The sequence below is a fragment of the Drosophila subpulchrella genome, unplaced genomic scaffold (genome assembly GCF_014743375.2).
Source record: "Drosophila subpulchrella strain 33 F10 #4 breed RU33 unplaced genomic scaffold, RU_Dsub_v1.1 Primary Assembly Seq384, whole genome shotgun sequence".
Taxonomy (NCBI): Eukaryota; Metazoa; Arthropoda; class Insecta; order Diptera; family Drosophilidae; genus Drosophila; species Drosophila subpulchrella.
Window position 1 is genome coordinate 89,924 of NW_023665605.1, and position 24,825 is coordinate 114,748.

At 43.9% G+C, this 24,825-nt stretch overlaps 1 protein-coding gene across 1 annotated transcript; it reads left to right on the forward strand.

The window, feature by feature from the left end:
- Positions 1 to 23,030: 23,030 nt before the first annotated feature.
- Positions 23,031 to 24,539, forward strand: LOC119561888 (extensin-like). Its single transcript, XM_037875358.1, has 2 exons — positions 23,031 to 23,644; positions 23,960 to 24,539. The coding sequence occupies exons 1-2, from the start codon at positions 23,031 to 23,033 to the stop codon at positions 24,537 to 24,539; spliced, it is 1,194 nt and encodes a 397-aa protein (XP_037731286.1).
- Positions 24,540 to 24,825: the final 286 nt, after the last annotated feature.

The following is a 24,825-nucleotide window of genomic DNA, read 5'->3' on the forward strand; positions in this document are numbered from 1 at the left end:
TATTCTTTACGACAGTGCTGCAAAGGCGGCATGTTTTTATAATTTTTCTTAATAACTACAACTTCATGAAATTTTTACCAGAAATAGGTTTTATTTTTTACTACATTACTAAATACCAAACTGCAAATAATTAGTTAACACAATATTTTGATAACTACTCCGAAATTAGGTATTTTAAAGTTCGAGGAAATTGGTACCACTGTCAGGCTGGACGGTTTGCAGACGGTTTTTTTAATCTAATTTTTTCAAGGCGGTTTAAAAAAAATGCTTATTTTTAAATATAACCCGAAGTAAATATAAAAATTGTAGTAAGCAGATAGTTCATAGATTTCATTAGTGTTGTCTTAAATAAAGTTTTATTCTTGGCAAGCATTTGTAAGTTGGTTTATTTTATCAAAACGTCTGTCAAAATACGGGGGACCGTCAAAAATGACATCTGTGACACCGAGATTTGCTTTTCGGGGAAATTTTGGAAGGGATTTCTGTTACACCACCGTATGTGTTACTTTCAAGGAGAACGGTCAAGTTTTTTTTCTGTGCTCTGCCGCACTCTCGCATTCTCTCTTTTAAATTTTTTTTTCCCTTAATCGAAAGCTTTAGCGGCAGAGTATGTGCTCCTCCTGCACTTTAACTGTTTGCAATTTTTGAACTTTAAATTCCCCTTGGTACAGTGGTCTAAATAAAACAAATTATGGATACATTTCTCTGTTCCATTAAAAAATGCCATCAGTTAATCAGAGCTGAACAGTCAATATTGACTTTTTGGCTTTGTGAAAAAATGGCTGATATGGCTGGGTATACCGGTCGAACTAGCGATGACCTTGCTAAGGGTCATTGCTTACTATATTGTTGTGGCCCATGTCTTGAAGTTGCGCACGAGATGAGATCGTTTGTGCGCCTATCTAAAGGTGGCTTAAAGGCTTAATTAACAGCTTTGGCGTAGCTGGGATAGTATTCGCTGAGCAGATCAGTTACTCTCAGCGCTGGAATCCCAATTTAATAGCCTCAAGCCATTAGATGGGTCTCCAAAGCGTAAAAAAAACCACTGGTGGTTGGCAGCCTAGGGAGAACACCATTCCACTCCATTACATACATACATATCCTCAAATGTTGTTAGGATCAGCAGCTAAAAAACATATGGATCAATTGCAATCTGGATCGAATGCAATTGAATCACTAGTTCCTCCTTCCTTAAGTAACCTGCCACCTTCAGTGAATACTGAGCCCATTCTTCCGGCAAAACCTCTATCAGTCGTTCTGCCAAAAAAAATAAATATTTGTTTCTCGACATTCCCCTGACCAAATGGCTTCCGAGTTGTTGGACTACATACAACATAAAACGAAGGCTAATAATATCACCGTGGAAAAATTTAATTTTAAGATCTCTGTTCCATTTGAGCTCTTTTCAACCATATGCTCTGCAGATTTCTGGGCGGCACTTATGGTGGTAACGGTATTCAAAACAAGGAATAGGAATACAAGTAAAAGAAAAAAAAAACTGTAGAAACAAAGCTCCCCAGCCCAGGCCATAGCACTGCCGCACCTTTATCTTCTACCGTAGCACCTTCTTCAAAAAGCTAAAAACTAGCTTAACTCTTTCTTATCAGAATACCAAAGACTTGCGTAGCAAGCGAACTAAATTGTATTGGGATAGTCTTTCTTTTGCATCTCATATTACTGAGTACACTGAAATCTGGTTAAAACCGGAAATCCTAAACTCAGAAATTTTTCCTGGTAAGTACATCATTTATAGGCATGATCGATCATCAAGGCGAGGAGGTGGAGTCTTAAATGCCGTGGACTCTACTCTCATATGTGTAAGGCTATCGTTTCCTGGTAGTCTTATATACCACCTGCTCGTACATTCCGTCTGCATCTGAATTCCCGGGGTATTTAAATCATCTTTTCGTTATACAGTCAGTCTCAAATAAGCTGTCCAATAGAAACCAACTTGTAGTTCAAGGGAGTTTTAATATACCTGGAACTTCGTGGCCCAAAGATGAAAAATATAATGTCTTACTTCCATTAGCTCACAATAACTTTACTAAAGGTTTGCTTGACTTATTCACAGTCTCAATCGACAATGGTGCCGTGTAAGTAGAAAAATCAGAGAAGTCAACTAAGCGATTACATTGATTTCGCAAGCCTGACTTTCAGAGGAGAAACTTTTATAAATCAGGCTTTGATCGGACCGATCAGTACTAATCCCAAAATATGGATAATGCTGAAAATATTTTCTTTAGTGCCGTAAATTCTTTTTTCAATTCTTGTGTTCCGTTATACTATCCGTCAGGGTCCAACAAGCCGTTTTGTTTCAGTAAAGAGCTGACACCCCTAAGAAATAAGAAATCCCGACTTTATAGGAAATTTAAATATACTGGTTCTCAAGCTATTCATTCTAGATACTTAAGTGCTCGGTCTAGTGTTACCGTGCTAAGCTGTCTGGGTTACAAAAACTATTTAAATTGATGTAAAGTTTGTTAAAACTAAGCGTAATTCCTTCCTCGCTATCTTTTGAAAATATTACCGATACAACAGATCAGACAAAAGCCGATCTATTTGCCAAGTTTTTTTAAACGACATATTCTACTTTACCTCATTCTTAACAGTCATATTCTTACACTGTATCCAAGTCGAATTTAATATTCTGTCCCACCTTAAATGAAAAATGTTTGATCTTCAACGTGTTAAGCCCGTCTCTTCGTCTGGTCCCGATGGAATTCCTGCCTGCGTGCTTAGATATTGCGCGGAGGCCTTACGCAAGCCCCTTCTCAAATTATTAACCTAATCTTTAGAATTTTCACGAAAGACTTAACTTTCATATGTATGTTTGTCAGTGCGTTTGCTTTGCTGCTATTTTATTGCAGGCGTTTTGCTGAAGTAAATTTGCGGATATTATGATTTGTTTTCTAATTTTGGGAAATAATTAACTCGTAATTGTAAGTAGAGAAAAACAGTTGAAGTGGACTGTATTGAAAGCTAATTTTCACTGCCGCTGGTTTATATGTTACACACACATGGAATTAAAAATGTATTTTAGAAACATTCAAATGTGTAGAAGAAATATTTACCTATTTATTTATTATGGATGTGCACAATTGGAAATAATTTGGCACTGTGAATATGGAAATTATTGCTCGGCAAAATTCGCGAAAAATGGTAATATTGCAGCACACAAACTACACGAATATAGGTATATAAACTAAATGCCGCTATGTCGGACTTAATCGCTAATAAATTTGGACAACAAATCATACAAAAAAATGGACGAAATGGGTTCCGGACAACTGGCTGAATGTCAGGCAAATAATATTAATACACTCATAAAACTATTTTTCTAAATACCAGAAAAATCGCCCTAACATTAAGAAAAATCGCCCTAAATATAGGAAAAATCGCCATAGAAAATACGTTTTAGGGTTAAGTTTTCTAAAATTTCTATTATTTAGGGCGAATTTTTCCGAGCATATGCTTTTAATATTTTCTCATATTTAGGTCAAATCGCCTTATTTCGTAGAACAAACAAGGAAGAACGCTATAGTCGAGTACCTCGACTATCAGATACCCGTTATCAGCTAAAGGGACCAAAGGAAAATGGAGATATGCAAGCAGCAAATGCGCCACCTACCGGCGGTAGACAAATTTAAGCGTTGTGGGCGTTAGAGTGGGCGTGGCAAAGTTTTTTTTAAGTCAATCGATAGGTATTGACGATATCAATACATTTCAGTTAAAATTTTTTATCTAGCACGAAAATTGTGGGCGCCACAGGCTTGGGCGGTTTGTGGGCGTTAGAGTGGGCGTGGCAATTTTTTTTTGGATTAATACATTTCAGTTAAATTTTTTACCTAGCATGAAAATTGTGGGCGCCACAGATTTGGGCGGTTTGTGGGCGATAGAGTGGGCGTGGCATATTCGCGTTACAAACTTGCGCTGAGCTCAAGCCCACGGAATCTAAGTCTGAAATCCCGTTTCTCTATCTTTGATATTTTCCGAGATATCCGCGTTCATATTTACGATTTTTTGAAGTTTGTGGGCGGTTTGTGGACGTTAAAGTGGGCGTGGCAAACTTTTTTTTAGGTCAATCGGTAGGTATTGATAAGAACAATACATTTCAGTTAAAATTCTTGTTCTAGCGTCAAAACTGTAGGAGCCACAGTTTTGGGCGGTTTGTGGGCGTTAGAGTAGGCGTGGCACTCTTCTGAAACAAACTTGCGCTGCGCAGGAATCTCAGGAATCTGCATGCCTAATCCCAGTATTGTAGCTCTTGTAGTTTCTGAGATCTCAGCCTTCATACGGACAGACGGACAGACGGACATGGCTAGATCGATCGGCTAGTGATCCTGATCAAGAATATATATACTTTATGGGGTCGGAAACGCTTCCTTCTGCCTGTTACATACTTTCCGACGAATCTAGTACACCCTTTTACTCTACGAGTAACAGGTATAAAAATCATCCAAAATCGCCCTTGAAACTAGAAAATCGCCCTTGAAATTTGAAATTTGGTAGCCTAGCGTTCTAATGCGTTAAACTTTCAAACTCATCTAAATGGCGTGAGTTCGAGCCCACAAAGAGTCAACATTTATTTTTCTTTTTTGTGCAAGTTTTTAGAATTGAATTCTTAAACAATTTTGTGTGCAGAGGCAAAAAAAATTTTAGATCACGTCAAAATAACAAAAAAATAAAGTTTATATTACATTAAAATAATAGTTTTTTAATGTATTTAGTCTAATTGGGTAAAATAAAACATAATTTGTTGTCGTTAGTGAGAATATTTCTTAGAATTAAATTGAGAATTTGTTCTTAGAAAAAATTGAGATGTGCACCCTTTTTGCGCGTCGCCTAGCGCGATGCGTCTTTGGTGCAGCGGTAGTGCTCTCGACTGCAACGGTCGTGAGTTCGATTCTCGCTGCGACCACGAAGATTTTTCTCAAGAAGTAAGTTGTTTTATATTAATGTTATTTCCCTGATTCTGTTTAATGACTACTTTTCAGTTCATATGACTCTAATTAGCAGTTTACCAACATCCGTGGAGCGGCCAAATAATAACCTTGCCCTTTTCTCACCCTCTCAAATTATAGTGAAAAAAGGACACAAGTCAGTCAAATAATCCTAAAAAAATTCCAGAAAAAAAAGTACCGCAGATAATGTTTGCCGAGAACCAGCACCAGCAAACATGTCCAAACACGATTTTTTTTATAAAAATTAGTTTTAATATTTAGGGCACTTGCTCTTGTTTTTAGGGCGCTTCACCCTAATTTTAAGAAATACCGCCGTAGATGCTTACAATTTTTTTTCATATGTTAAGGGTATTTACCTTTGAAAACAGAAAAATCGCCCTAGACTTAAGAAAATTAACCCTAGATCTAAGAAAAATAGCTCAAAATGTAAGACCAATACATGCCTATTTTTAGAAAATGTTGCCCTTATTTTGTTACCCAGTCGCCATTGACCCCCGTTTTAGGGCGGCTTTAATAAAATTTCTATGAGTGTACGTAAAACTTATCTGAAGCGTTTCGCGCCACCGTTGCTGCTGGTGTCCATCCTCGAAAAATACATGAATGATGAAATCAGGCACGAAGGAGGGGTGGATTGAATGTGGAAAAAATGAGTCCCAGGAAAAGGCGAGAAAAATACACGCAGAAACATGATCGAAGGAACTTTAGATCTTTAGGGTTGCTGCGCGACATTTGAAAATAGGAACTGCTTAAGCCTAGCTTAACTAAAGAGCTCCAGAGCGCAGCGGAGACTTAAGAGAGAGATTGAGAGGGAGAGCGGAGGACAGTGTAAGCGAGCGAGATGTAGACATCTGGAGAAAACTGTCACTCGACACTGCCTCCAGAATTTTAACGCCCTTTTGACGGGAGCAAATTATATCGAATAATATCATTAATTATCTGAAAAGTACAAACAATAAGAAAAGTATTAAAATTCTGGTAGTAAAGTCGATAATCTTATTTTAATTTTAAATTTTTTTTGTATTTTGAAAAATTTTAGATAAATAAATTTTTTTTACAAAAATTGTTTTTATACCCTTGCAGAGGGTATATTGATTTCAGTCAGAAGTTTGCAACGCAGTGAAGGAGACGTTTCCGACCCCATAAAGTATGTATATTCTTGATCAGCATGACTAGACGAGTCGATCTAGCCATGTCCGTTGGTCCGTCTGTCCGTCCGTTTCTACGCAAACTAGTCTCTCAGTTTTGAAGCTATCGGGCTGAAACTTTACCAAAAGCCTTATTTGTTTTGCAGGTAGTATATAAGTCGCTAAGCTAACTTCCTTTCTTGTTTTAATTAGAGTTAGAAACATTTTTTAGGTAAAATGTCCACTTTTTATGTCTATAGTAATAAAAACAAGAAAGGAAGTTAACTTCGTCATGCCGAAGTTTGTATACCCTTGCAGTTATAATTATTAAATTTAAAAATACAAAAAATTATATTCCCAATGGTATAAGATAATATTCCGATCGTTTCTATGGCAGCTATATGATATAGTCGTCCGATTTTGATAAAATTAAATTCGAAATTCAGAACTAATTAAGAAATGTTACTTCCAAGCGTAGGAGGTTATATGGTAAAAAACACCGAAGTTATAATTTGTTTCATATTATTTTCCCACCAATTTTTCGATCGTTCCTATGGCAGCTATATGATATAGTTGTCCGATTTTGATAAAATTGAATTCGAAGTTCAAAACTAATTAAAAAATGTAATTTCCAAGCATAGAAGGTTATGTATGTTAAAAACCACCAAAGATATAATTTTAAAAAATTTTTTTTCCCGATTATTCCTATGTGAGCTATATGATATAGTGGTCCGATCCGGCTGGTTCCGACTTCTATACTACCAGCAAAAGATACAAGACTTTTGGGAAAGTTTCAGCCCGATAGCTTTAAAACTGAGGGACTAGTTTGCGTAGAAACGGACGGACAGACGGACATGGCTAGATCGACTCGTCTAGTCATGCTGATCAAGAATATACAAGGGTGGTCAAAGGTATTTTCACAAAAAAAAAGTTAAATATACTCATAATTTGAACTTACATCTTTTTAACTTAGACATCAATGGAAAGGTAATTTAAATGCCGTTTGAATGATACAATACATTTCTTAACCCATTCAGTACTTATTGAAAAGGACGAATTTGTGTAAAAATGTCCTTTTTGAACTTTTTTCCTCGACTTGAAAACTTAAATTTTTTGATGCAAAAAGTTTCTTCAAACAAAAATAATAGTAACTGCAAAAAGAATTTTTCAAAAATAATTTTGCTTATATATTTTATGATTTTTTGAAGGTGACAATGTCGGAAAAAATTTGTATGAAAAAGAGAAAAATATTGCTAAAATGCATGTTTCTAAGCATTTTCAAAAAATTATAAAAAATATAAGCAAAATGATTTTTGAAAAAATTTTTTTGTAGTTACTATTATTTTTGTTTGAAAAAACTTTTTGCATCAAAAAATTTAAGTTTTCAAGTCGAGGAAAAAAGTTCAAAAAGGACATTTTTACACAAATTCGTCCTTTTCAATAAGTACTGAAGTTTCAGTTATGGGTTCAAGAATCTACATGGTACGTCGCAACTTTCTAGCTTTTTTAGTTTCCGAGATCTCAGCGCTCATACGGACGGACAGACATACGGACGTCTGGTGATCCTGATCAAGAATATAATTACTTTATAGGGTCGGAAACGTTTCCTTCTATATGCTACGTACCTTCCGACGAATCTAGCATACCCTTTTATTCTACGATTAACGGGTATACAAATAATTAACACATTATTTAATAAAAACCAAATTTTTCCTTAACTTTTTTCGGCGGAATTCCGTTTTGTAAGCTTTTTTTTTGTTTATCAAGATATTTTTGATCAGAAAAAAATGGTCAGAAGACGAAAACAAATTAATATCAAAAGAGAAATGCGTCTGAATGCAACAAAAGCAAATCAGAAACTGCTTAAAGGTTTGTACTAGAAAAAAAAAAGCAAAATAGGAAGATAGTGTCGGCATGCCGAAGTTACTAAGCCCTTGAAGGTCGATCCTGTGGGAGCATTTTATGTTCAGAGTTTTCGATTTTTAGAAAACTAAAAACTAATTAGAGAAATTTTCTGAAAATTTTCAATTTCAATTTACTACTGTGTATGTTTACCGAAAACAAAATAAACGGTCTATATATTATTTTGATTGCTCCTATGGCAGCTATATAATGAAGTCGTCCGAATTGACTTTAATTTTATTCGAAATTCTGAAATATTAAGAGAATGATAATCACAAAAGCAGAATGTCAAAAACACCTAAGTTATAATTTTTTTCTTTTTTTAAATATTTTTCGATCATTCCTATGGTAGCTTTAGGAGCTTTAGTTGTATCCGGCTCGTTCCGACTTGTATACTACCTGCAATAGAAAAAAGACTTTTGGGAAGGTTTCATCCCGAAGCTTAGAAGCTGAGAGACTAGTTTGCTTAGATACGGACAGTCTGACATGGCTAGATAGACTCGTCTAGTGATGCTGATCAATAATATATATACTTTGTAAAGTCGAAAAAGTCTCCTTCACTGCGTTGCCAACTGCTGACTGAAATTATTATACCCTCTGCAAAAGTATAAAAAGAGAGAACGCTATAGTTATAGTTATAGCGCTCGCATGCCCTCCGCTCTCCCTCTCCATCTCTCCCCTAATTCTCCGCTCCGCTCTGGAGCGCTTAACTTAAGTTAGGCTAGCTCTATTTTCAAAGTGTAACACCAAAGTAAACACCCATGCACGTCGCGGTATAAACTCCAAAGTACCCCCGTGTTTTTTCGTACCTTCGTTCTTGGGACTTCATCCATTTCAGCGATCAAGCCCTCCCGCCCCAACACTCCTTATATTGTGTGCGTAATTATAAAACAAATGTGAATGGCGCAAAATTATTTAACCAAGTTTTATTTTTTTGTATTATTTTTTTATTTTTATATCAAATACTTCAAATAGGTAATTTACGAGAAATGTACGTATGTAATATTCAAATATTTATTTGTATATTCATTATTTTAGTTATTAACTTGAAACAGCGCTATAGTCGAGTACCTCGACTATCAGATACCCGTTACTCATCTATAAGGACAAAAGGTAAAAGAAGATATGCAAGCAGCAAAGCGAGATTGAAATGCGCCACCTACCCGCGATCTCAATGGTTATGTGGGCGGTAGTCAGATTTTTGCTTTAGAGTGGGCGTTGCAAATTTTTTTTGGGTCAATCGACAGGCATTGAAGAGAACAATACATTTCAGTTAAAATTTGTATTCTAGCATCAAAACTGTAGGAGCCAAAGTTTTGGGCGGTTTCTGGGCGTTAGAAAGGGCGTGGCACCCTGCTGAAACAAACTTGCGCTGCGCAAGAAGCTACTCCACGAGTAACGGGTATACAAATTTTATTTAAAACATCGATGAAACATCGATTATACAAGTACATATATGTGGGAGTGATATTACGAGAATCACCCTAACAATCCCGATCTAGACAACGAGAACGACGAGCAGTAATACAGATTCCAGAAGAAGACGACCCAAAAGAAGTAAAGGATAAGTACAACGACGATAAGACGAGAACGACGAGTAGAGGCAGTATTTGACGAGATCTGATCCAAAGAAGACGTGCTTATGTGAAAAGCAAAACGACGCGTCGACGGTCTTAATTATACTCACATTGTGACACACCATATTTATCATATCATTATCATTTATCATATCATTTAAATAAATACTTAAACTTATATACTTTAAAAATAATAAAAACTCCACTCCGGGAAGTATCCGAGAAAGGTGAAAGTGATCAGTGAAAAGTGAAGGAGTGGACACATAAACTCATCGTGAAACATTCATTTTTTCAATTATGGCGTGTCTAAACGATTTAATTTCTAAAAATTTTAAAAATGCATCAAAGGAAAGCATTTGTGCTTTGCACAAATTTGTCTTTGAAAAAGGGGGAGTTTATAAAGCCAAAAGTGTATACGTGCAGGCAAAACTGACTGAAAGAGATTTAATTTCAATATTCCTAATTTTGAATATAAGCCACGACGTCGAAACATGCAATTGAATATTTTTCAAAATCTTCGATTTGACCAACTCTCGTTGGCAACGAAGTGGAAGATCCAGAGGAATCTGATGAAGACAGAGATGATGACGAAGAGAACCAAAGCGACGACGAGATCGAGAGTATGGTTGCAAATTCCGCAGGAACAAATCCAACGAGTGAAAGAGACCAAAAGAATAATTCGCAACCAGTACCAATTCAATACAATAGAATGCCGCGTTTCGCTTTAAGTTTTCGCGATATAGAGGAATCTATATCGAAATTCCAGTCGACGTCTGGATAAGTGATTTTGAAGACCAAGCTGTACTTATGGGTTGGAACGATATGCAAGAGCCAATCTTTGCCAAAAAATCGCTCAAAGGTGTCGCGAAATTGTTTGTGTTGAGCGAGAAAGGAATAAATTCGTGGAGTGCATTGAAATCGTGTTTGTTGAGCGAGTTCAGATCGAGAGTGAGCAGCAAACAAGTTCACAAGCAACTTGGAGAGAGAAAACGACGCGCGAAAGTGTACAGGAATATTTTTACCATATGAAAGATATTGCCTCACGGGGAAATGTTGAAGAAGACGCTCTCATCCAATACGTTATCGACGGTATTGATGAACTCTCAATTAACAAGTCTATGCTTTATGGAGCTAGAAACATGACCGAATTCAAATACAAATTGAAGGACTACCAAACGATCAGTGCAAAATCCTATTTTGGCGAAAACAGTGCTAAAGAAAAGAAAGCTCAAGCAGTGCACGGTGGTTCGAAAACTGGCAAGAAAGAAATCGTTTGCTTCAATTGTGGCAAGAAGGGACATCTGTCTAGTGGCTGCAACAACAAAGAGAAAGGCAGAAAGTGTTTTAAATGCAACAAATTCGGTCACATCTCCAAAAACTGCCCCCAAGGCGACAAATCAGTCGAAGAGTGCAAGCCAAACGCGCGTGTTTTAAGTGAGCACAACAACATGACGAGCAAAGTTGTTTCAATCAAAAACCAAAATTGTATTGCTCTATTCGACACAGGCAGTAAATATAATATTTTGCGCGAAGACATTTGAGCTAGCTTTGCCGAAGCTGAAGGAGTGCAGTGTATACCTAATTGGATTTGGAAAAAATCGCAATGCCAATAAGATCAAGCCAATTGGACAGTGCAAGCAAGCAGTGTGGATCGACAGCAGTGCCTACGAATTGAACTTCTTCATAGTTCCGCTCGATTGTATGGAAACTCGTATGATCATCGGAGAGGAATTGTGCTTGCAAGCAGAAATATCGTTCGGTCCAAGTGGTTTGCGTGTGCGAAATTTAAATAACCTTTGCGAAGAGAACATCCCATCTAACTTGCTGAAAATTGACACGGTTATTAACAACGATGAACTTGATATAAACGAATCAGCTGGTGAGTGCGCGAAGCAAGAAGTGAGTGAACTAATAATGAATTACAAGCCGCTTAAATCGAAGTCGACAAACATTGAAATGAAAATCCTTCTAAACGACGAATCGCCAATTTTCTCGCGTCCGCGCAGATTCGCTTTTGCTGAAACGAACGTTATCGACGAGCAGATCGAGCAATGGTTGGATAACGGTATAATCGAGGAGTCCGACTCCGAATTCACAAGCCCGGTAGTGCTTGCGAAGAAAAACGACGGATCGCAACGACTCTGCGTAGGTTTCAGGCGTATAAACAAGGTAATCGTAAAAGATCATTTTCCGTTGCCCCTGATTGACGACCAGCTCGACCGCCTACAAAAAGCGTTGGTATTCAGCACAATCGATTTGCGGAATGGCTTTTTCCATGTGCCAGTCGCCGAATCTAGCAGGAAGTACACCTCATTCGTGACGCAGAGTGGGCAATACCAATTCCAAAAAGGTGCCTTTTGGTTTGTCAAACTCACCAGGTGTGTTTCAGAGACACATAAATGCGATTTTCCGAACTCTGTCCCGTAAAGGAATCGCTCTCCCTTATGTAGACGACATAATTATCCCAGCGAAGGACGAAATGGAGGCGGTGTCGAATCTCACCGAAGTTATATAAACTTGCAGTGAATATGGTCTCGAGCTTAACCTAAAGAAATGCCATTTTCTGCAGACCCTTATCCAGTTCTTAGGTCACATTATCGAAAACAAAACCATTTCTCCGACTCCTCTGAAGATCGACGCAGTTTCGAAATTCAAGACGCCACAGAAAGTCAAGCAGCTAGAAAGTTTTCTAGGTCTCACAGGATACTTTAGAAAGTTTATCCAAAATTATGCTCTAATTTCGAAACCCTTGACTGACCTTACCAAAAATAAAGCTGAATTTGTTGTTGGCCCTGACGAAGAGAACGCTATTGAATCCCTAAAGAAATACCTGACTTCCACACCTGCTTTAGCTATTTACAACCCGAAGTACGAAACCGAGGTACACACTGACGCCTCCATAGACGGGTTTGGCGCCGTGCTTTTGCAGAAATCAGCTGACGACGGCCAATTTCACCCAGTCTACTTTATGAGTAGGATAACCACGGATGCGCAGCGTAAATATTCCAGCTACGAGTTAGAGGTGCTAGCGATCATCGAAGCTATAACCAAGTTCAGAGTTTATCTCCTTGGCATCCCATTCAAGATTGTCACCGATTGCAATGCATTCACCAAGCCGCTGGACAAGCAAAGTCTGTGCACTAGAGTGGCACGTTGTGTATTATTGCTTCAAGAATACGACTACAAAGTCGAACACCGTTCAGGTACATGTATGAAGCACGTTGACGCTCTCTCCAGATACCCAATAATGACCATCGTTGACGACTCCGTAGCCCTTGACTTTAAACAAGCTCAAGAAAAGGACGAACACTTGAAGGCTATCTGCAAAATTATCGAAGACTCTGACTCACCCTACGACGACTATTTTCTTAAGTCCGGAATCTTATACAAGATAGTCAACGACGCAGAACTTCTTGTTGTTCCCAGAGACATGGAAAGACAGATCATAGCCAGAGCACACGACCGAGGACATTTCGCCGTCGAAAAGACGAAGGAGATGATTTGCAATGAATATTTCATCCAAAACATTGACGAAAATATCAAGAAATTCATCGACTGCTGTATGCATTTTAAGCAACCGCAAGCGTGGCAAGCAGGAGGGCTGGCTGCATCATTTGCACAAAGAAGACTTTCCATTGCACACCTACTACATCGACTTCTTAGGTCCACTAGATTCTACAAGCAAGAATTACAAACACATACTCGCCGTCATCGATTCTTTTACGAAGTTCTGCTGGCTTTATCCTACAAAGTCAACGACCGCAAGCGAAGTCATTACAAAGCTACGAGGACAAAGTAATGTGCTTGGTAACCCACCTTGTATCATTTCGGATCGAGGTTCAGCTTTCTTAGCCCAAGATTTTCTCCAGTATTGCGACGATGAAAATATAAAGGTAGTCAAGTCTACGACAGGCCTACCACTGGTTAACGGACAAGTGGAGCGACTCTATGCCATAATTATCCCAGTTTTGTCAAAGCTGGATGATCCTGCAAAATGGTACAGACACGTTGATCGAGTTCAACAAGCCATCAACTCTACTTTCTCGAGAAGCATCAACGCCACTCCTTTTGAGCTTCTAATCGGTGTCAAAATGAGAAACAAAAATGACCAACAGCTCCGTGAGCTAATCAACAACGAAACCATAGCGCTGTTTCAGGACTCTCGAAACGATCTAAGGCTAAAAGCAAAATCACAAATTTTAAAGCTTCAAACGGAAAACAAAAAGACGTATAATCTGCGACGCAAACCAGCAAGGCTTTACAACGTTGGCGACATGGTAGCCATAAAGCGCACACAATTTGGCGGAGTCCAGAAAGTCGGCAACTTAGACGGTCCAAAAATTTCTTCAACCTGTGCCGAATATCTCAAGCCATGGCCAACCCACGATGACAACGAAGAAACATTCGAGGCGAATGTTTGATCAGAATGGCCGAATGTGGGAGTGATATTACGAGAATCACCCTAACAATCCCGATCTAGACAACGAGAACGACGAGCAGTAACACAGATTCCAGAAGAAGACGGCCCAAAAGAAGTAAAGGATGAGTACAACGACGATAAGACGATAACGACGAGTAGAGGCAGTATTTGACGAGATCTGATCCAAAGAAGACGTGCTTATGTGAAAAGCAAAACGACGCGACGACAGTCTTAATTATACTCACATTGTGACACACCATATTTATCATATCATTTAAATAAATACTTAAACTTATATACTTTAAAAATAATAAAAACCTCACATATATTCGCATTTTACTATAAAATATACTTAATTCGTAGAATTATCATATAAAGTCAGTACAATATAAATTTTTTTAACATAGAAGCCAATCGCCTTCCAAAAATTAGCTTATAACTTTAAAAGTAATGGGTATATTTAGGCAGCGCGCACTGTCGAAAGCGAATACATGCTTTCATGTCACCAATGCTTGAGAATACGTGCGCAAATAAATTCGTTGTTTGAAGATGATTTAAAAAAATTTATTTTTTATTTTAAAACTCGGGTGTTAAACCTTTGTTCTAAATACACAATTAATACAAGACACTTTTAATACTTGTGAACTGATCACGGTCTCGGACAAAATAGGACTGACTTCTTCATTTCTTAATCTGATCGAATGAACCTCGGCCAGGAGCTCTTCTTTTTGAACTTTTAGAACTTCAATTTATGTTTAGATTAAAAGCTTAAGATGAAACTGTCGCATCTCATTGTGAAATTCAATTATGCTGATCGATGCAATTTGGTGGGAACTTGAAACGCAAAAGGCTCAATTGATTGGGCTTCGAAGGGAAGCTGAGGTTTACTTTAATTTTGATTTGTTTAACTTAGCTGGGAACCAAGATTGGTCCTCGAAGCCAAAGACAAAGGCAAATTCTGAGTATGAAAAGGCGCAATTGATTGAGCTTCGAACGGAAGCTGATGTTTACTTTAACCACTGTGGACGGTAGTACACGTAGTGGCGAAGCTCGCAAGAGAGCGTGCGAAGACAACTACTATATATAGCCGCATATATATTTATGTATTCGGCACGTTACAACAGAAAATTTACGTGTAGGTAAATAAATATTTACTGTTGCGGGCCGAAATCATAAATTTAATATAGTTTATTTATTTTATCGAACGTAATATCATTTTTCGTCACTATTGTTGATATCAGAAATTTTTGTTAAAGGCGCGTTTGCCACTACTTTTTACCTCGTTAAGAGTTGTTTTTGTTTGATTTAACTTAGCTGGGGAACCAAGATCGGACCTTGAAGCCAAAGACAAAGGCAGAGATTGAAAATATTGTTTATAAAAGCCATAAGCGTCCTAGTTTCTCGGGTTGGATAACTCTCCCCCTTCTAAAATGGATCGTCAGTATTTAATATAGTTTATTTATTTTATCGAACGTAATATCATTTTTCGTCACAATTGTTGATATCAGAAATTTTTTTTAAAGGCTCGTTTGCCACTACTTTTTACCTCGTTAAGAGGTGTTTTTGTTTGATTTAACTTAGCTGGGTAACCAAGATCGGACCTCGAAGCCAAAGACAAAGGCAGAGATTGAAAATATTGTTTATAAAAGCCATAAGCGTCTTATTTTCACGGGTTGGATAACTCTCCCCCTTCTAAAATGGATCGTCAGTATTCAATATGAAATTCATTTAATTGATCTGTATATTTTGTTTAAAAATTTTCTTCGTTAATAGATTTTTCTGGTTCTGGCCGTTGTTTTTTGGTTACAAATAATATAGCATTTTTGTATTTTATAATGAGTAAAAAAATCAAATATATAATGATTAAAATTAATAATATAAAGGTGAGTGATATTTTAGTATTATTAATTTTAAGGAAAGGTGTGAGGAGTTGAATAACTCCCCACAAATAGAAACAGCAGCAGATGGCCGGCCGCTTGCCAGATACGCGGCGAATTCGCGTAGTAACGGCGCGGCGAGGAGAGCGAGAGAGTTTGGAGACCAACGAAGGAGAGCGAGAGAGTTTGGAGACCAACGAAGGAGAGCGAGAGAGTTTGGAGACCAATGAAGGAGAGCGAGAGAGTTTGGAGACCGAGGATGGAGATCGAGAGAGAGTGGAGACTTCGCGGGCAAGGCAAGAGTGCCGTGTGCAAAAGCGGGTAACGGGACTCCATCGGACTTTGGACTCTCCCGTGAACTTTGGACCGGGAGAGGAAGTGCCACATCTCGGCGGTGGAGCGGCACACAGGCGTGCCACAAGCATCACGGGAATCAGCGGGATGGCAGCAGTGGGCGGAGCATCGATTGGAAGCGGTACGGGAACGACAAGTGGGTCATCCAGGACGCACGGACTTTGGACCCAGAGTGGAGATATCCAGCGGGCCGTGCGCAAAAGGGAAATAACGGTTCCCGGAGGCCCTATATAAGGCCGCAGAGCGCTGGCAGCTGCATCAGTCGATCACAAGGAGTCAAACCGTCAAGATCAATCAGATACCAAAGGGAACAATCAAACAACCCGATAATCTACAAGGGAGCAACAGCAAGTCGAGTCGCCAGGGAAACAACGCCGTGGGAGCCTACAAGGAGCAAGATTGCTACGTCGAGACGTTCGGGATTGGGATACCAGGAATCTCCGAATTGAGACGCAGGTAGCTGAGATCCAGAGGGCGTCACACGGCTAGGTCAAGGCGGTCGTTTAACTTTATCCACAAAGTCCTGGCGTTACGCCTGGAGAGAGTATAACCAGCCAGAAGGGAGAGCGGTCGATCGGTACGGTCTCGAGTGGAATTGTCCAGGAGAGCCCTACAGATTGGACTTGCGAGGTCCCGGAGCGGCGTGCCCGAACCCCAAATATAACAAGCCAGAAGGGAGAGCGGTCGATCGGTACGGTCTCGAGTGGAATTGTCCAGGAGAGCCCTACAGATTCGACTTGCGAGGTCCCGGAGCGGCGTGCCCGAACCCCGAGTACCAAAAGCCACGCGGAAACGTCCGGGACCAAAAGCAAAAGGGTGAGGCTAGGGTGGAACGTTCGTTTACACTAGGCGTGGAAGCGAAGTAAAGCGCGAGGCAGCTTCCTGGCGTTACCGCCTTGACTGTCCGCGCGGGCTGAGCAGAAACCCCAGTGGGACCATCCGGGACAGAGCAAGGGACAGGCGGCGGTGTGTCGAAAGGAGCGATCCTGGAGAGCGCAGCTTCTGTTCACCCTAGTCTGAGAACGGTGACGCTTCCCTAAGCCCGTACGGCTGACCCCCTCGCGAGTCCGAGTCGTTACCAGCAGTCACCAAGTCACGCGTGCGAAGCGATCAGCGAGCGAGCGTCTTCAGGGAGCAGCGAGCGTCTTCAGGGAGCTGCGAGTATCTTCAGGGAGCTGCGAGGATCTTCAGGGAGCTGCGAGTATCTTCAGAGAGCTACAGGACTGGAGCACCGAGTCTTCAAAGGCGAGAGGTCGTCAAGTCAATCAGGACCATCGGACGTACCGAGGGTCACAAGCAACGAGTCAAGGCCAACCAAGCGACTAAGACACTTGTAATAATATACCCACAATAAACCCAATACGAACCCGTGAATTCTGTGCTTTCTCACTGAGCTACTGGGCGGTCACGTTAATATAAATTTGGTGGGACGAACACACAATATACTGAGCTAGCCGCACGAATCTCGTAGCGAGCAGACCATAAAAATCAGTTCGTTACATCTGGCGCCCAACGTGATTGTCCCAGCAGTGAAAGCAATTTAAACAGAATGGGGAAGAAGTGGATCTACCGACTTAAAAAGGAGGATTTCGCCAATGTCGCACAGAGGCTTAATGTCACCCTGGACGGCAGATTAGAGGACATGAGAAAAGCATTATCCGAGTATTACTCAGAAACGGAAAATGACCCACAACTCGTTGACATCTGGGCCGATTTGGAAGCCACATACCACGACAAAGCCGGCCCCAGCATCACGTTAACAACCGTCGAAGGGGACAACTTAGTGGCAAGCCTGAGCGTTGACAACCTACAAAAGGAGGCAAACAGGAGAGAATCAAGCCAAGACAGGAAAACAACAGCGCTGATCTCGAGACCCAATCAATCAGACTATGCAAGGATCGCTAAACAGGTCCGCGAATGGTCGTTCAGGTTCGACGGGGCGGAAAAACCGTTCGAGTTCCTGGAGCAGGTGGAATGGTCCGCCAACACATACGGCTTGGAGTTAGACATGATTCCCCGAGCGATGCCTGAATTACTGAAGGGAAGGGCTTTGAAGTGGTTCATCGCCAACAACAAACAATGGAAAACCTGGGCGGAGTTCATAGATAGTTTCCACACATACTTTCTACCGAGAGACTTCTTCACCAGGCTGGCGGATCAGGTCAGGCAACGGAAGCAGGGCTTCAGCGAGTCGTTCAAAGACTACATGATCGACATGCAGACGATGGTGAGGCCACTTAATTACTCCGCCATAGAGACCCTAAGAATCATCAAGGAGAACTGCACCCCCAGTCTAAGGATCTTCCTAAGGGCATACAAAGTGTCGGACCTGGACACGCTGATGATATTAGCAGACGAGTATGAAGAACTCGAAAAGGAGCGGGAAGCGTTCGCGCAAGAAAACAAATTCTCGAAGAACAAGTCGTCATCGCCAGCGCAGGTAACATGCAGAAGATGCGAAGAGACAGGAATCCAGGAGACGCGGGGAAACGACCAATGGTCGCCACCTAACCGAGTACCACGGCAGCAGGCAACAGGAGCACCACGCGGAGGCCAATGGACACCACCACAACAGCAACAGATGCAACCAGCAAACAATGTTTGGAGGCCACCAAGTACAACACAAAGGCCTCGTGAAACGACACACATCACAGACCCCCAGGAGGCCTGCCGAAAGTGCGGCGGTCATGGACACTGGGCGCGGGGATGTCGGCACCAACGCCTGTTGTTCTGCTGGGTGTGCGGGAGAGTAGGCGTCAGGAGCGTTGAATGCTGCCAGCAGGCGGGAAATGCCCAGCGATCTCAGCCGCAGAGAGGCGAGCGGGGGTCGCAAGATGCTACCTCTCCAAACTAACGGGAAAGCTGATCGAGGAGGAGCAGCAGTTGTCCGCAGCGGGGCACATACAAGGCCACAATCGACACCGGGGCAACAGCAAGCTTCATAAGCAAAGAGCTGGCGGACGATCTGGCTGCCCTCGGAAAGATTACGAGGATACGACGGCAAGTTAGGTTGGCAGACGGAAGATGTGGCGGAATCGATGAGCAGCTGGAGGTGGAAATCGCGTTCGGGAACAAGCGACTGAGCATGAGCCTGCTGATACTACCAGGAGTAGTGGATTCATTGGTGTTGGGATGGAACTTTCTAACACAAGTCGGTACCGAAATTAAGTGCGCTGGACACGAAGTGATAATACCGGCCAGGAATCGTCACAAGGGATGGCTCGAGGAAAAGTTGTCGGTGGCAGTCGTACAACGGGCAAGCGAAGATGACGACACGACGAAATTCCTGGAGGCAGAGCTATCGACTTTCAGCAGCATGAAGGGAACATCAAACATGGCAGAGCATCAGATCACGATGAAAGACGACAAACCAATAAAGCAGCGATACTATCCCAAGAATCCGAAAGTTCAAGGGGAGATCAATGCGAAGGTGGACGAGCTTCTCCAAATGGGATACATATAACACTCAACAAGCCCATACAGTTCTCCCATCGTGATGGTTAGAAAAAAGACGGGCAAATGGAGACTGTGCGTCGACTTTAGGCAAATAAACGCCAAATCTGTAAAGGATGCCTACCCGATGCCACGAATAAATTATATTCTCGACCAACTAAGGGAAGCACGGTACATCAGCAGCTTGGACCTAAAGGATGGGTACTGGCAAATCCCACTGAAAGCGGACAGCAGGCAGTATACGGCGTTTACAGTGCCGGGGAAAGGTTTATTCCAATGGAAAGTAATGCCATTCGGACTTCATTCGGCGTCTGCGACTTTTCAACGGGTGCTGGACCGGGTGATCGGCCCAGAAATGTCGCCGCACGCATTTGCTTACCAGGACGACATCATAGTGATCGGGCGCTCGCTGGAAGAACATAAGGCCAACCTAAAGGAAGTTTTCCGACGACTAAAGGAGGCAAATCTGAGATTAAACCCGGAGAAGTGTCAATTTTTCAAGAAAGAGCTGTTATATCTCGGTCATCGAGTGACTAGCGAAGGAATAGGCACGGATCCGGAAAAGGTAGCAGCCATCGCCGAACTAGAACCACCATCGACAGTAAGAGAGCTCCGACAGTACCTGGGCGTAGCATCATGGTACCGCCGGTTTGTACCTGACTTCGCAAAAATAGTCAAACCTCTCAACGATCTGCTACGCAAGGGCAATAAATGGGTGTGGACACAGGAACATCAGACGGCGTTCGAAGAGGTGAAGGCAAGACTCGTCGCAGACCCCGTACTGGCATGCCCGGACTTCGACAAACCATTCATCTTGCAAACTGACGCAAGCGACTACGGCATCGGGGCAATCTTGACCCAGGAAACTGAACGAGGCGAAAAGGTAATCTCTTACTCAAGCCGAACGCTCAACGGCGCTGAGAAGAATTACTCAACAACCGAGAAGGAGTGCTTGGCAATCGTCTGGGCAATCCGAAAGCTCAAGCCGTATCTGGAAGGTTACCACTTTAAAGTAGTAACCGACCACATGGCACTGAAGTGGCTCAACAGCATAGAGAGCCCTTCAGGGAGGATCGCCAGATGGGCCCTGGAGTTGCAGCAGTACGACTTCGAAATAGCGTACAGGAAAGGGCAACTCAACGTGGTGGCAGACGCTTTGTCAAGGCAGCCACTGCCGGAAACGCTTCGAGGGATCAAGGAGACGTCGGCGGCGGAAGCTTCTGCAGCATGCAGCTGGATTCGGGAAATGCGCGAAAAGATAAGGACCCAGCCGCAAAAGTATCCAGACTACGTGATGGAGGGTAACACCCTGTACAGAAATATACCTCATAGAGCGGGCAGCGAAGATGTTGCAACATGGAAGATGTGCGTCCCGAAAGCTCTACGGGAAACGGTGCTGAAGGAGAACCACGACTCACCGGCGGCTGGCCATGTAGGAAGCCGAAAGACAATAGCACGTCTGGCAGCCCGGTACTACTGGCCAGGAATGCACAGAGACGCCCGAGCCCACGTGCGAGTATGCGAGACATGCATGAGGTTCAAGCCGAATCAGATGCAAATGGCTGGGAAAATGCTTACGCAGGTGCCAGAGGAACCATGGGCTACGGTATGTGCGGACTTCGTCGGACCCCTGCCGCGTTCGAAACACGGCAACCAAATGCTGCTGGTATTGATAGACAGGTTCTCCAAGTGGACTGAGTTGGTGCCGCTGCGAAGCGCGACGGCCGAATCCCTAAAGAAAGCTTTTAAAGAACGCATAATCGCGAGGTATGGGGTCCCCAAAATAGTCATAACGGACAACGGAGTCCAGTTTACCAGCAAAACCTTCAAGAGTTTCCTGGCCGAAATGGGAGCCAGGCAACAGTTCACAGCTCCATACACCCCACAGGAGAACCCGACTGAGAGAGCCAATAGGACGGTGAAAACAATGATTGCGCAGTTCGCAGGGCAGAACCAAAGAGACTGGGACGAAAAATGGCCAGAAATCATGCTGGCAGTAAACACGAGCGTTTCAGAATCCACAGGTTACACACCGTCGTTCATTACCCAAGGCAGAGAACCAAGACTACCGAGCGCCCTATACGACAGAGAAACCGTAGGGACCGGACGACCGACAGAGACCCCGGAAGAGAATGCTAACAAACTCAGGGAAATCTTCGAGATTGTAAGGCGGAACCTGGAGAAAGCATCCCAGGACCAGGCTAGGCATTATAACCTAAGGAGGAGGCAATGGACGCCAAAGGTGGGTGACGTCGTGTGGGCCAAGGAACACCATTTATCAAAAGCGGCCGAGGGGTTCGCAGCAAAATTGGCCCCAAGATACGACGGACCTTACCAAGTCATAGGTTTTGCGTCACCAGTAATCTGCAAAATAAGACACATAAACACAAAGAAAGAGCGGACCATCCACGTAAGCGAGCTGAAACAGCAACAAACGGAAAACACAGGCGAGCGGCTACAGCAAGCAGACACAACAGATGCAAAACAACATTAAAGGATGACCAAAGGACACTACGAAAGGATCCCAAGGATACCTCCAAGGATGCCCAAAGGATACTACGAAGGGTGTCCAAGGATACCTCCAAGGATGCCCAAAGGATACTACGAAGGGTGTCCAAGGATACCTCCAAGGATGACCAAATGACACTACGAAAGGATCCCAAGGATACCTCCAAGGATGCCCAAAGGATATTACGAAAGGAGTCCAAGGATACCCCCAAGGATGCCCAAAGGATACTACGAAGGGTGTCCAAGGATACCTCCAAGGATGACCAAAGGACACTACGAAAGGATCCCAAGGATACCTCCAAGGGTGCCCAAAGGATACTACGAGAGGAGTACAAGGATACCAAGGATACCTCCAAGGATGAACAAAGGGTATTACGAAAGGATTCCAAGGATACCTCCAAGGATGCCCAAAGGATACTACGAAAGGAGTCAAAGGATACGTCCAAGGATTCCCAAAGGGTACTACGGAAAGAGTCCAAGGATACCTGCAAGGATTCCCAAAGGATACTACGAACAAATTCCAAGGATACCTCCAAGGATACTACAGGTCATCTACAAAGGCGCAATGAAACACATAAAGGACATCAGGAGAACGTTAAGAACACAAAGGGAGCGAGCCAGAGCGTCTAAGGTCTCGATTGGGACTGATCGGAGGAAAAGAAAAAACACGCATCTAAAGTCTGCCGAAGGAAGAGGGAAGACGGCACAGAGCAGAGAGCTGTACCGTAGATCTGGGTAGTAAGAAGGAGAGGCCGATGGAAATAGCGGGATCGAGCAAAGAGGAAGGCTCGGAACCGAGGTGTCGTTAAAGGGAGCCCAGGCTCCAGCTGCACAATCAAAAATCAACAAGCATCATGAGCACACGGGTGACAAGAAGCGAAGCGCGCAGGATGATGGCTGCCCACCAGCCGTCCGGAGGATCCAGCCCGGGGCAAGGATGGTCGGCAGCCCGGCCTACCCGAACCTCGCGGCGGATCTCCGGGCGGGGCGTCCCCGATCCGGTGATCAGCTCCGACAGCGACGTCGAGTTGGTGGAGGACCCGCGGGTGGAGCAACGGCGATGGCGGCTTCGCAAGGCATTCAACCGGGCCGACGGACGCATCCCGACTGGCGCGGCGCAGGTGGAGTGGGCCAGTGGAGAACCGCCCCAGGACCAGCCGGCTCCCATTAGCCATGCCGAGGCCGTGGTAGCGGCTACGTGGGAGTTCCGGCGCAAGTGCGAGGCGCGAAGGCGAAACGAGGAGCGGCGGTTGAAGGAGATGGAGGAGTCGCCGGAGTGGCAGGCCCAACTACGGATGGCCGAGGAGGAGGAGACGCAGCTGTGGGAAAACCCGGGGTACCCACCTACGCCGAGGTATGCGCCCGAACCCGGCACCCCGCCGCAAGAAGTGGCAGACGATTGGGCACCCTCGCCTCCGCGGTGGCTGCCCGAAATCCCGCCCACACCGCGATACGAGGGGTCACCACGGTGGACGCCCGCACGACCGCCCACGCCGAGGCACGAGCAGCAGCCGCCACCGCAGCAGCAGCAGCCACCGCAGCAGCAGCAGCCACCGCAGCAGCAGCCACCACCGCAGCAGCAGCCACCGCAGCAGCAGCAGCCACCACCGCAGCAGCAGCCACCGCAGCAGCAGCAGCCACCGCAGCAGCAGCAGCCACCGCAGCAGCAGCCACCACCGCAGCAGCAGCAGCCACCGCAGCAGCAGCCACCACCGCAGCAGCAGCCACCACCGCAGCAGCAACACATCCGGACAGACATCCCGGCGGCCCACGTGAGCCACAGCACCCGGACGTTCGTGGCCGAAGGGGTGAGGTGGCGACAGCAGACGGTCGTCTGGACCTGGCCGGAGGGACCCGCGGAGGAGACGGCGGCGACGGAAGAACCCCGGATCTGGGAAGAATGTGGTCCACGGGTGAGCCCGCTGGACCCCAGGACCCGTGGCAGACCGGAGCAGTGGGCACCACCGACGCCGAGCACCGGACCAACGACGCCGAGGACAGGGCCGTCGACGCCAACGCCTACCGGGAGCGCAATAACCGCGGAGCCTCTGGAGCGAGGACCCTGGGTGTGGCCTGAGCCCGTGGAAAACGGCCGTCCTCCGCTCAAGCGGCAGCACTCGGCGCCCGAAGTGTCCGAGGTGGTGACCCGGCCGAAGTTGTCGCGGACGGTGTCGGCGCCGGAGGGCCAGCGATGGCGAGAGATCGCGGAGCCGGAGTGGCCCGAAGGGATCGCGGAGGCACCGGTGGTGCAGGAGGCTCGCATCCTGGGCGGCAGGCGCAGCGTGCTCGTGTGGAGAGAGGGGCGCGCGTTCCGCGTCCGGTTGGGGCTGGCGGGCATGAGAGTGTTCGAGGAGCAAAAATAAAAAAATTAAATAAACCGAAAAAAAAACAGAGTTTAAAAAAAAGAAAAGAAAAATCGACATGGAACGGGAAACGCGGCTGAAACAGGGGCCAGAAGTAAGGGGCATACATGGCAGCTTCAGCGTCCTGAAATCAATATTGGGTTAATACAGGAAGCAGCCAAGCGACACCAAAATACTTACCTGCAGCGAAGCAAATGCGAAGTCCTCTCCGCACCAGCGTTCGAGTGTTGCCAGCGAAAGCCAGGCTCAGCCGGCTGAGGACGATTAAAGGGCGAGAGAGAGAGAC